General features: G+C 32.5%; 1 protein-coding gene across 1 annotated transcript in view; it reads left to right on the top strand.

Moving 5' to 3' along the window:
* LOC113519004 (cubilin) overlaps positions 1–14,174 on the top strand; it is a 256,728-nt gene that overhangs the window by 189,066 nt on the left and 53,488 nt on the right. Inside the window, exon 4 of the mRNA XM_052898681.1 lies at positions 6,892–7,118. Coding sequence (XP_052754641.1) covers positions 6,892–7,118 — 227 coding nt within the window. The remainder of the gene's footprint in view (positions 1–6,891; positions 7,119–14,174) is intronic.

Raw genomic sequence — 14,174 nt, 5'->3', positions numbered from 1 at the left:
AAATAAGGTGAAGCTATTATCCAAAAAACTTAAGAGAACGAAGCAATACTTCACGCCGGATCAACGATTATAGCCTTATAAGTAAAAAATTTGGCCCCAGATGGAATATTGCTATCATTTCTGAGTAGCTTGTAAACTTGAACTCAATGTAACGACGTGCTATGAGAAATTTTAATGATTAAAAACTCACAAGCAATATAGAACCCATAAGTCTTAGAAGATAATTTGTTTTACTCTATCTGTTTTACCGCTTGTACAGTGGACTGTGCTTACAGGAATTGTTTAACATAATGCCCACGAACACTTTCTACCACCGTACAGCTTGCCACTGACAGGGAGTTCGTCCTCATATCTCGTCCTCTGGTTGTGTACAGCTCGGATTCAGAGATGCTTGTTTCCTCAAACATCGTGATTACGGAATGATGTTTTTGATGTGTGTCGATGTTTTGTCAAAAGAAAACAGCACGGCAAAATAGACTGTGAAAATCGCTTACCATCAATTGGGCCGTATGCCATTTTAATGCTATAAAAATGCCCACATACATTCAAATATATATATATATATATATATATATATATATATATATATATATATATATATATATAAATGTTTTTTTTTTTTGATGGGTGAAAATGATGTGGTAACTCCGCCTGCGCTAACTGAATACGCTGGCGGAGCACCAGTGAAGGGTGATAGATGAGAATAAAAACAGGCCAGTTAGCCCATCATGATGAATTCATCAGGAATTAATCATGATAGTTTCCAGGGAGAACCGCGAGGAGGTCGACCTGGTTGGGTATATTGCTAGCAATGGGATTCTCAGTCTCCATTACTAACAATCTCTTTCCCCCTGATATAAATATTTATATCACGAAAGAATCGCATCCGCGACCATCAAAAGATGAGGCAATGCACTTAAAAGCTACGCCAGCATGGTTAATTTATATGATACTAAAATAGATGAGTACCAGTGATTTCCAAAGGGCAACGCGTGCAGGTCAACTTGATAAACCCCATTATTAACAACTCCCCTTCCCCCTAACAATATAAGCAAGTTCGGTGTCATATTAGAATTCAACGTTCCTAATGAAAGCCCGAGTGACTTACCCACGTTCACAAGTCAGCACAACTGGCACAGATTTGCAATTCGCAATGCGTCGTGCAACAACAAACAAGCGTTTCACTTCGGTATTTGTAATCGAAAGCCGTGTTGTCCTGCGGCCATTAATGTGGCCACGTTCCGATACGTTTAGTGTGGACTTGTATTGGAAATTTGCTATCCTATCTATCTGTTATAGACAGATTTGTTTACTTGTTTACCATGTTGCTTCGAACATGTCATTCGGGCGAATCGACAATCTGATTGTTGATGAATTGTATACAAAATCAAAATTTATTTCATTAAAGTAGGTAGATTTACTTTTAAAAAAGATTCTTTGATAATCAATACTAATATTATAAAGAGATTATATCTGATTAATTGTTTGTAATATATAAACACAAAATTAGTCAACCGATTTTAAAAATTCTTTTAACTGTATGAAACTAAGTAACATAAGCTATATATTATTTTCAAGAATCGAAGCCGGGGCGGGTCACTAGTTATAATAAAACAATAATTAATTAATTAAAAATGTAATAACTTTATCATCGAAGAGCTACTCTGATATGAACATTATATGGAATAAAGTAAGTTATAAGTAACAAATAATGTGTTAGTGTAATTCTGTTATTGGCTGTATCAGACATAATAATATCATGTCATAATAAATAAAATTAAAGGATCAAAAATGACAAGCATATTTTAATTTCGTTTATAATAATAAATGTCTTCTATAAATAAAAATTTAAACAGACACAGTTTTTAGTGTCAGCCAGAATAAAATTAAATATTCTGACATTTTGAGATATGCAGTAAGATTCTCGTAACGTCGCTTTTTATCTAAATTGTAAGTGTACACAAGATGATACTAGTTGGAGAGTACATACAACGTCATTTGCATGTGAACCAAGGTACTTTTGTCTCATCTAGATCTATTAGAGAAATAAAAATTAAATGTAATGTATATTGATCAAACAAATCAATATCAAGTTACCAATAGGCAGACTTCATTGTTATTTTCTTTTTTCTTTTATTTTGTCCGTTGTTGAATAGTGATCTCCATATCTTATAGTAACATAATGAGCGGCTCTAAGTCATCTATTTCCATTGACCCCAGAATCTCAATTAAAGTCGTCCCTTTATCCAACAGAGATCCTTCTATTCTACGTTTGCTTGCATGAAGTCGGTATTCAAGCTTTTTTTCTCCATCGAACTGTATAAACTATTCATTGCCTTTACAGAGATTCTTCGTGTTATATTATTTTGCTTCGATTCTTTTGTGGTTATCTTCTTTTCGTATTCTATCATATCAAACGGGAATTGTTATTCTTATTGTAGAAAAAACAATTTCCTGACCAAGTAGACTGTGCAATATTTATGTAAAGGGGTTTGTGATGAGGTGAAAATATTGCCCATTAATTTATTCTCTACGGATGAATAGACTGATGTCCGACGCATGCGTACTGGACCATGTTAACTAACAAAGAGCTTGTTTATGGCATGAGCGAATATTATATCGCAATATCATATATTGGTGTTGAGAATAGTGTAACGGTAAATTTTGCTACATGCATAATATTAGGCACTTCATCAATAAACCATAGTCTGTATCGATAGAACATAATGAAAAGGTAACCAAGTTTAGTGAGAATATGTATGTCGATATGATACAAACAAAGGTAATTACATATTTTAAGCATAACAGAGCCTTACCATTAATAATAATAAATTAAACGAATGTTCATTAGTAAGTATGTATATATTAGCGAACAGGAATAGCTCAGCAATTTAACAGCGACATTTTTCTTATTTCAACAGACTGATTGCATTTGAATTTGCATTGACGACTTAAATTTCTTAGATAAAGACTAAATGTAACGTATTTAAAAGTTTAAGTTAGGAGTTTATATCTAACTGGCTGTAAAATAGGAACGATTTTAACATTTACGAATTTATTAAGAAAAGGTAAATTTTTTCTTCCTATCCTTATCCCAATTATTATTTGGGGTAGGCGTAATATGTTTTTATCCATATTACAAAAAGAGTTAGCTTTTAGTTTTACAACCGGCCGCCTGCCTGACGTCAACCTTCTTTGGGAAAAAAGAAACAAAAGGTCATTACCCAAAAAAAAAACGAATTTACAAAAATCTGGTTCAATGCCCATCACTGGCTAATCATCACTTCTTGCTAAATGTCAGGGACAGGGAAACGTGACCAGGGAAATGTCTGAAGAGACATTTCCCTGAGAAATGACTCGAGGAGACCGCCGATCCACTGGAACTGGATGGAAGGATACAGCAGTGAAATATTTGGTTAAGAGAAGGTTTCTGTCTTCAAACAATAGACAGCAGTAAAAAGAAGGACTTTCTCAATACGATTGTATTTTTTTATGTTTGTTACCTCATAACTGTCAATTGTAAATCGATTTGGAAAATTCTTTTTTAAATTTGAAGAACACATTTACGTATTAGTAGTCATAATAATATGAATTCCGATAAATCCGTATAATTTTCGTGAGAAATTAGTGTCTCCAGCCATTTTTACGTTATTAGAAGATTGCAGTATTTCATATTTTGAGAGTAAATTATTATCAGCGAACCTATGACCTAATTTAGATATAGCCTTTAGAGGTCATTGTATTGCATGACCATTAAATAATATCTGTTACATCTGTATTCTATTTAGATAGGTTGTCTATTATTATTATCTATTGCATGTAGACCCATAAACAACAGACGTGCTACAATATATTAGATAAATATATGTACTATGAATTACTATTGGTATACTCATATTTATTATACCATTTTGAAATGAGAACTTATGTGATTGTATTAAAATTGCTATAGCTATCGACGCAAAAAGAGGAGTTATGAGATTCAGTCTCTTATTCTATGCCTTTTCCTTTTTCCTCGATTACAACAATTACTGTGATGAGGATTCACTTATCTGTATATAGGGCAAATGTTTAAAAAGAACAAATGTTACATGATTATTGTACTTTAATAAATATAATATAATAAATAAAATTGTAACTAAACGATGTTTGTATAAGGAAGATATTTAAGAAAGTGATCTTAATAAGAGCGACAAAAACCAAAGCAATTCTAGAAATTTTGTCTATTTGCCCATTTGCCTGTTTATTTGTTCCGGCAACACACAAAAATTACTGCACCAAATTGGACGCGGTTTTCACATTCGTATTTCTAAGATCCTGAAGGTCTAACTTGAAATCTAGTATATGTTTTATCGTGATGCATAATCTAAAAAGTAGTTTATTTCAATGGCTTTTCTACTTCTGAAATCCACTCGTACAAAATAATAGGCCCTAAAGTAGTACTGAATAGAAATAAAAAGTGCAGTGTGTCAAAAAGTTTCTAAGGGAGGAAAACGTCCAAAGATTAGAATACCTACCTACATAACTTAAAATGTTAAATGACTTCAGAGCGGCTACACGTATTTAGCTAATATATTTCTTGTTATATCTATAATTTTCAGAACAAAGTCAGTATAAAAAAATATTCGAAAGATTATATGGGAAGGTTAAAATTTTGATTTAAAAATATCAAAAGTTTGGTCTTATTTTCTTAATTAGTACACTCGTGCGAAGCCGGAGCGTGCTTCAAGTAAAACATACATTTAAATATATGATATAAAAAAAAACTAACTAAAGTACTCGTATTGTATGTGGTAATATTAGCATAGAAGTTCCTTATAAATTGTAAGTGATCGTTACGACGAGATATCACGAAATTCCTACTAGAATCGGAATTAGTTAACTCCATGTCGACGAAGAACCGGAGAACATCAAGTCCTAGGATAAATCTAGAACATTTTTTATTACAATATGGACACAAAATATCTGACTTTGATAGTAAGTACTTCCGGGAATAATAGGAGATTATTATGTCCATTAATCGCAGTGTCTCAACATAAAAAACACCCGTATCCATCGTGCATGCGAAAGATTGATGAGTGAGGATAAAATGCTACGTTTTTAACGTACTGTGCCAAATTGAGGACGCTAGAACACTTTCTACAATCGCTCGGTTGTTTAAAAGAGTCGTATAAAACTTTTGTGAATACTTTCATATAATAATTATGGGATATCAGTTATAATTAAAAATTATAAAACGACAACCATTAGCGTGCTTATTTATTTATTTACAATAGTATCAACAGAATATTACTAAAAAATATTACTACATAATATATAATTTTAACTATTTCTGACTGATTATATAAAAAGTGAAAAATATTCACGACGTTGCCATATTTCGTTATAAAAGCACTTTAAACAAAATTATTAAAAATGTTAATTTAGGATATTATTTTAATATTATAAAACAAATAACATTTTAATGATGTATTCGGAACGGAAAGAATATAATATCAGGCGAAACTTTTTACCTATACCTACTCTCATGAGGATTGAATATCGAAAAATGTTATATTATATCAACTTTGAAACTTTGAATCCCGTTTCGTTTACTTTCAAAAAGAGAATATCCATTGTTCTATTGTAATGTCTGTAGGGGACGGTTACCACTTTTGAGCTGTGAGCTTGTTTGCCATTTGTACCTTGGTACCTAACGTCTACTGATCAATTCTCAATTGTGACTATACCTTTGAACATTGAAACTCTAGTTAGGATATTCGTAGTAATATGATCTAGTTACTGTCCATCTACAAAACCCATGTTTTATACTTTTGATAATAGATAGTTAAATATATAATATATTTGCATCACTTTCAGTACACAAATAACAACAGACACAGGTTAATATGAATAAAAGGAATAGAAAAAATGATCAAGCATAGTTGTAGCAATGATCTGTAAACAATGACTTTACAAAATTTTAATTTCCTTTATCCCTACCTCAAAGTCGTTACGTAAGACATTTTAAACTCCTCAGGAGCAATGTGTCATAAAATCGAGACAGTGTAACGCCTTCTAGCTACCGATTTTCAATAAACCACCTTACAAAGACACTAATGCTTGTTCATTTTGAAATATTACAGTCATCGTGCACTGGAGGACTAAAAATTTCTTGGATATTAAGATAAAATGTTTTATCGCATTACTTAATGTGCAGAAGAGATAGATAACCATAGGGACCTACAATGAAATTATATTATTTACAATAGAAAACATAGAGTCATAGTCTTTACGACTTATTATATATTCTTCATTTATTTATTTTAACACCGCAAATATATCAAGTCGATCCAATTTGAACACAAATCTAGTTTTAACTGTATTTTTATTTAGTGGAGAAATATATATAAAAAAAAAATCTTTGTATAGTAACAAATAACAAATACAACATACTATAGACATCTTGTCTTCCTTAACATTAGAAGGATTAGGACAATTTTATAACCTTATTGATACAATCATCATCACCTTAGTCTTTATTTGTCTACTGCTGAGCATAGACCTCCCTTATGCATTGCTATAAGGAACAGCTCTGAGCTACCTGCATCGACTAACTCCTTGCAATGCATTTGAGGTCGTCACTCTATCTAGTGGGACAGAGGTCGCCCTACACTGCATTTGCCTATACAGGGTCGCTACTCAAGAACCTTTCTTCCTCACCGGTTGTCGGTTCTTCGAGTTATTTGACCAGTCTATTGGCTCTTCTGTTTGTTTATCCTTCGGGCTATGTTAGTGACTTTGTTTCTTTTGCGAATATTCAAAAGAATCAAATACATTATACAACGATATACTAAAATCCTTATGTTAAATAACACAAACATCTAATTCTTGGTTATTTTCTTGTTACAGCTGTGTCCGTGGTGATTATCTAAAGGTGTATTGGGAAGTGCAGGGCCCGGGGCCACCTGGCGCTATCAATGAGCGCTCAGCTTGGGCCAAGGAGTTGTGTGGTAGCAGAACTGACGCACCGCCGGCCCTGTACTCGCCAGGGCCGGCGATGGTGCTCGAGTTCCATACTGGCCTGAAGCAAAACAACGCGACGGGCTTCGTGGGCACATATAACTTTATTGATAGACGTAAGTACTGACTTTTGTATGTATCTAAATTGATTGAATAAAAATTTATGAATGACACTTTAAATTAGAGATCAAGATAAGTCAGTTTAAGAACCATCTTTTAAGTCGGTTGAAAGCTATATACATACATACATACATATCTGTCACGCCTGTCTCCCATTAGGGTAGGCAGAAACAATGGAACGCCAAATGCTTCGATTCAAACAAACCTCTTTCGCTTCTTCCACATTCATCAATCTTTTCATACACGCTATATAAATATGTAAATACAATTATTGATCATAGGTTAAGTTCTAGTATATTGTATTAAAAAGTATCTCTTTAACCAGTTACATAAGTGCTATATAAAATTAAAAATAATAGTTATACCTAAACTGTATTGTAGTATGTAATACAGTAATTGGCGTCATTTCCCATCACGTAAATTTCATAAATTATCAATAAATTAAAAAAAAAGGATTCCAATTGTGGCAAAATTAATTTTTATTTAAAAACTAAATTACTAAATTGATTTTGATAAAATTTTTACGAGACCACGTTATATTCTTTCAGTTAAAAAAAATATTTACTATATTGGTTTATAACTGAAGGAGAGTTATAAGGTAACAAACGTAAAAAAATACAACTGAATTGAGAACCTTCTTTTTGAAGTCGGTTAAAAATACACTCGTGTCGTCCAACAGAATTGTCGTTTGACCTACCCACTCGTTCACTCAAGAAATCGCATCGTCGTCGAATCGTGTCGTGTTCCATTACTTATCCCGATCTTGAAAGGGCTTCACGTGAGCCGAATATACTAAATTTTGGCCCCGCCAACGTATTATGTTATATCAATAGAGATGGACATATTTTATGCTAAAAAATGAGTGTGTATGCATGTAAACCCTTCGTGAAAAACGTGAGGTGAATTTATAAGCGGACCAAATATTAAATGGACAGAAGTGATTCTATGTAAAATTCTTTAGTAGTGAAATGTACATAATAAAATCTACAGAATTATTAAACAATTTGTTTATTTAAGGATAGCCAACAAAGCATACACTTGTATCAACTTAAAACAAATGCCAGCTTGTACAACTCGCTGTCAGTAGAACTGGTTTGAGATAAAAAGTCATACGCAAATAATTATCAATTCTGTGAATACATATCCATATATTTGTCTCACAAACTGAATGTATATAATTTTTATCATTATTCCTTGGTCTTTTTTTATTTATTTAGGATAGATATAGTACCTATTCCACAATATATCATTTTCATCCTTCGTAATATAAATATTAATTTATTAATATAAATTTTTTTGTGTAGATATTTCAGTAATTCTGAGTATGAATATTTCGCAAGGGTTCATATTGTTTGTTTTTAATAACACAAAATGCTAATTTAAAGTACTTACTATCCTGAAATTAGTGTTAGTAAGCAATACAGAGATTGATCCACTGAGTAAATAGATTTTTTTTACGCATCTTAGAATGGCAAACAAGCTGACGGCCCACCTGATGGAAAGTGGTAACCGTCGCCTATAGACATGAGCAGTACCATGGTCATAACAGAGTATACTATTTCCCCATGCGTTGCCATTCCTGAAGACTCAGATGTTATTCCTCTGTACCCTGTAAATTCACCCTTTAAACTGAAACACAGTCATGCAAACATAACTGCTTCACGGTAGAAACACAAATGAGACAGAGGTGCCCAAACAAACGACTTTTGTACATAGTCTCTCTCTGATATAGATACGCAATAGTAATAATGTTTTTATTGGATTTTATATCTTAGATGTCTTTTATATAATATAAAGAGATCACAGATTCTAAAGTCTTCGTTCATAACAGTTGTACGTACCTACATAGATAAATATAGAAGACATTTATTAATATTACAACGTTCTATTTAAATTTGCAAAAGACATCGCTCTACTGAATTTGAGCTATAAGACTGAGATTATAATAGGCAGTAGTCTTTGTACAATACCAGAGTTCTAAATCATAGAAATAGTTACCGCTTTTGAACGGACGCCCGAGCTCGTTCTATTAAATCGGCTCTAAAATCGGATTCCGAAGAGATTTGCCTCATCAGAACTATTTCACATAGGTACTGATACAAATTGGTCCTTTTGTGTCAATCTAATGCTTGGAAACAACCCAGATTACGGTCACTACCGTATATCGATATATAAAAGCATGTCCGATTTCAATGAAATATTGTTGATATGTATAATTGATTCCCACTTAAAATATATGATGCTATTTATAACTCATCGCGGCTTACAAGTGGTATCCTGTATTTTAAGCCAGCGTAAACCAGTACAGGAAGTATCCTACGAGGTAAGTTACAATATAAACTGACCGTGTATTACATTTCACTCAAATCTATTCAGTAGCGTCTGCTTGAAATAATAACAAATATCTATTAAACCATCCTTACAAACTTTTATATTAGGTAATAATAGATAAATACTATTTTGGAACCGTTAAATGGCGCTGTCGAAATCTTGCAGTAATACGTAGTCAGAGTGGTTTGGTAGTTTGTTATAAATTTGTATTAAGCTGTGAACAGCGTTATATATATTTTTGCTGTCTTAGGTAGGTGACAAATTGATCGATCGATAGCTCTGTTTTCGATAGCATGAACATAGAACAAGATATTGCTTCCTTATTTTATCTTACGCACACGGTATCGATAACAATAGCAAAAATGTATTAATTAATTCGTTTGTTATTTATTTGATTACATAAAGAAACCACTTTCTTATTTAGGCCCTGGAAGACGTTTCTTCTTTTTCGTATCTGTGTGGGATTCTTTATTTCTTCTTATTATCCAAATGCCTTTTGCCTTTTATTGCCAGAGAAATTTAATCATAAAATCTAGTTCAGACTGCTATTGTAATTTAGTTGAGTATTAAGTAATGTAAAAGTTAACGATATTCAAATAATAAAATTAGTCGATTACTCTCGAATATAATATTTTTATCAAATTATTTGGACCTAAACTTAATTAATAGAAGAATTTCCAATTTCTTAGCATCAAATACGAGAACTAAAAATAGAATACTTTTAATAACCCGCCTTATGCGTGCAAAATTTTGTACTGATAAAAATATAGTTTTATATAATAATACAATCAATTAATTAATTTAGAACTGCGATGCTGAAGAATAAATAAAATAATAATAATAAAGCAATATAACTTTGCAACACAGACTGTTACTACTTATCAAAAATATAATGGAATTTAAATCAATTGGGATTTGACAGAACTCCGTTGAAGTACCTATTCTAATAGCTTCCTCTTGTTACTGCTATTCTGCATGTTACTATAACTATAATCCAATATTTTTTTATTCTATTATTTTATTTTTATATTACCATCTATTATTTCATTCTTCAGATTATTATGTATCTACTAGACAAGTTTAACTATACTTCTATACCCTAAAATTATCTAGAAGGGTTCGTTATTCACTACCAATTCATTGTTGCCTTTATATCTTATTTCAATAATGCTGTTTATTTTCTATATGCCTATTAAATGTAACTCGGATAGAGTATACGTAAACAATAAAGGTTTTCCTTTATTTTCCATGTTATTATGTAAAACAGAGTATTTCACGACTCGTGTTAAGTTTGTTGGTGGAATGACGTAGATTTGCCATATTACCATGACGTACTAAATAGCCACACAAATTGTGCACCGTACACGCCGCTCACTCATAACATTTACATATGTATGCTACAGAAAAAGATAAATGAGAAATTCTCCGTAGATAAGCAGGAAAAGTGGCACTTTCATCAAGTAAATTACTAATAATAGTTTTATGTGGAAGTATAGGTATATCTATCATCTTTATTAATTTATGCTATAAGGATGGTAGTTGTGGAGACGAATAAATACTCCTAAGTTCGAATATAGAATGCTACGAGCATTGCATAAATAATATATTTCATAAATAGCTATTCGGTTCGGTGTTATAAATATTCCATTTTTTAGGTGTGTCTTATAAATATTTCATTTTTTAGGTATTCGTTTCGGTACAGACTTTGCTAACACCTAAGAATTTATTATTGACATTTATTGTAAAATGGATCCAAAAATATTTTGTGATTTTAAACATAAAGGGTTCCTTCCAGAGAACTAGTGTTAGTCTTATTACATTATAATTCCACACTAATAAATTAATTCTATTATTATATTCTGTTATTGTTTATATCTATAATAATAGTTTACTACTATTTTACCTTTTGCAGAAAACAATGAAAAGTAAGCAAAATCTTTGTCTATCTATCTGTCTATTTTAATCCCAAGATTATCTCTCGTGTTCTTTCGACTAAAAATGTTTGATTACTTTTTTTTTATAATAGCGTGACATGTGACTACACAATCCTGAGCAAACACAGGGACGATAAAATGGTCTATGAATGCAATCAACTGAAAAGAGAATGTCCTATTCTCAGCGGTTGGCCGCACTATATAAACTCAATAAGTGCTTTTTCATGCTAAGTTTGAAGTAAGATTATAGCACGAAAGGAACATTACGGAAAAGGCCATTTCATAATGTTATAGTACGGTTCGCGTAAGAGTTCGCAAACTTATTAGTACGCGAACACGGACGCTCTATGTAGTGATGCTGCTGCTGACCTATCCTCGGACACGACTCCAGAAAGGAGAAAGTGGAATAAGGGAATGTAGTAATTCTGAGTACTTCCTATGGAATAGGTGATAGAAGTCATTGAACGACACTAATCATCATCATCATATCAGCCTTTAACTGTCCTTTACTGAACATAAACCTCTCCCTTATGGGGTTTTCCAGTAGTTGCCATGCTTGGCAGCTGGATCGGCAACCTAACATTAGGATGTTATAACATCTGTAAAGCCTAACTGCAGTTGCCAATTACTAACTGAAAGACGCTGCTGCCCATCCCTCGCCCTCTCTTATTCGCGTCTTACGACACCCACGCAAGAGGTGGCCTATTCTATGCCGGAATCACACGGAACGACGCTAATGTCGTAATTGTGGAGGTTCCAGAGTATATTTACACGTATATTATGTATTTGTACTATCTTGTTTGCGTGAAAGTTTACGATAGTTTAGTTTTTATTGCTTTTGATTACGATATTTCTCTATATACTGTTAAAAAAAACGAATGCAAGGTTGTATTTTTGTATGTGGCAACGTTATTCTATTTCCCGCGTTTTTTGCTGCTTCTGTCTTTGGTATCCTTTTTTTTGCGTGTATTCCTATCAATGCACTATAAATATTGTGTACAAACATAAACACTGTTTAAGTATCAAAATATACTGTTTATTATTATTATTTAGCAATTTCACTCCAATATTAGTACAGTCAGTATAAATTCGATTAACTTTCATTCGATTCCGCTAATAATGAGTTGACTCCATACCACGGCACGCTCGCCTCTGAAATATGAGTACAAACACTACGTAGGTAGATGTGATAATATGTTTAAGAAACAGGATATTGAATACCAAGTGGCGTTATTTACATTACCGTATTTTTAACATCACAATTCGTAAATCTATTTTCAAAAAACATAAATGTCTCTGAAGGCAAATTCGTCCGTGTGACCGGTATATTCTTTTTTATGGAGGATAGTCAAAATGACCACACCTTACCTGATGGTAAACAGGTAATGCGGTCTAAATGTGAGGGTCGCTATCACAGCAATTTATACTATGTTGGTGATCGTCATCTTGTAACCTACGAATACAATTCTTTATACCCCGCTTAAACGCCGTGGGATTATAGGTAGAAGGAGACACGTGACCAGGAAGAGAATTTCAAAGTATATTAATATATTGATTTTAATGTAATAACTATTGAGCACGAGCTGAGTAGGCTGAGGCTCAATGGGTCGAGGCGCGCAGTCAGGCTTGCACTCACGTGCAATTCACTCAAGATTATTCTTCTTTTTATTTAAGAGTTCCATCTTGTCGGTGCAACTAATTCATGTATCTTCCTCCAGCCAGTTCTATCCCAGGCCATATCCTTGACCTCCCTTACGACATGGCACCTAGTGTTTATCTGTAGTTAGTCTCTTGTAGTTATTCCTTGGTCTTCCTCTTTTGCCCTCTATTTTTCCCTCTATTATGCTCTTAAAAAATCGTCATGTCGTATAAGGTGGCCCAGCATTTTGCCTCTTCTATTCTCTTTAATTAATGTTCTTTTCTCGTTCACTCTTTTCAGGACTTCCTCATTCGTAAGTTTTTCTGTCCAGCTTATCTACTCAATATTAAGGTTCCTAAATGATCTCGAAATTAGTTGAGCTTTCTCGACTATATTACATGTAAGTTAAACCAATAGATGTTACATTAAAATACATATAATGTGTACTTACGAATCTTTCAACATTATATTGATTGATAAAAAAAAATTTCCTTCTAAGCCTATGTCCATCCCAAGAAGTATTACAAGTATAATAAATTTCATAAACTATCCTATTCTATTACTTTGTTAAGATATTTTTTTGTTCCGGTAAATCAATACCAACACGCGGCCAAAGTCGCGGGTAAAACATAAAGTATAAAATATATTGTTTCTCGATAAAATAGGTATTATTTATGTCAGTTGCCTATCTCCTGTGACGGAAGATGAACGTGAAGCCAGAAAATGCTCAAACGGGATATAGTAGGCTTCAGCGGACTGGCTTATCGTGGATTACATGCATATTGAATAATACTTCTTGCTCGTAGCTTGACCTAAATATTTATAAACATCCTATACGGTTTTATTTCGCTTAATACAACACGAATAGAATAAAATTACAGTATCATTCAATTTTATTTCATGTTAGCAATAACATGGAGTTTTACCCGTGTAGATTTGGTTAAAAATATCTAAAATTCAAAACAACTTGAATTAATTTATACTCAGGAAATAGTCTATGTATCAAATTCTATTAAAATCTATTCAGCCAATTAATTTTAAATAAAAACTACCCAAAAATCCTAAGCTATTTTCGCATTCATAGTATAAACACAGTATAAAAACTAGTAGAATGATAGAAAAAATATTAATTCTATTAACCTACGGTA

The sequence above is a fragment of the Galleria mellonella genome, unplaced genomic scaffold, assembly GCF_026898425.1.
Source record: "Galleria mellonella isolate WM207_F2 unplaced genomic scaffold, CSIRO_AGI_GalMel_v1 utg5358, whole genome shotgun sequence".
Lineage (NCBI taxonomy): Eukaryota > Metazoa > Arthropoda > Insecta > Lepidoptera > Pyralidae > Galleria > Galleria mellonella.
The sequence above is the reverse complement of the archived record's forward strand: the minus strand, read 5'-3'. Positions and strand labels throughout refer to the sequence as shown.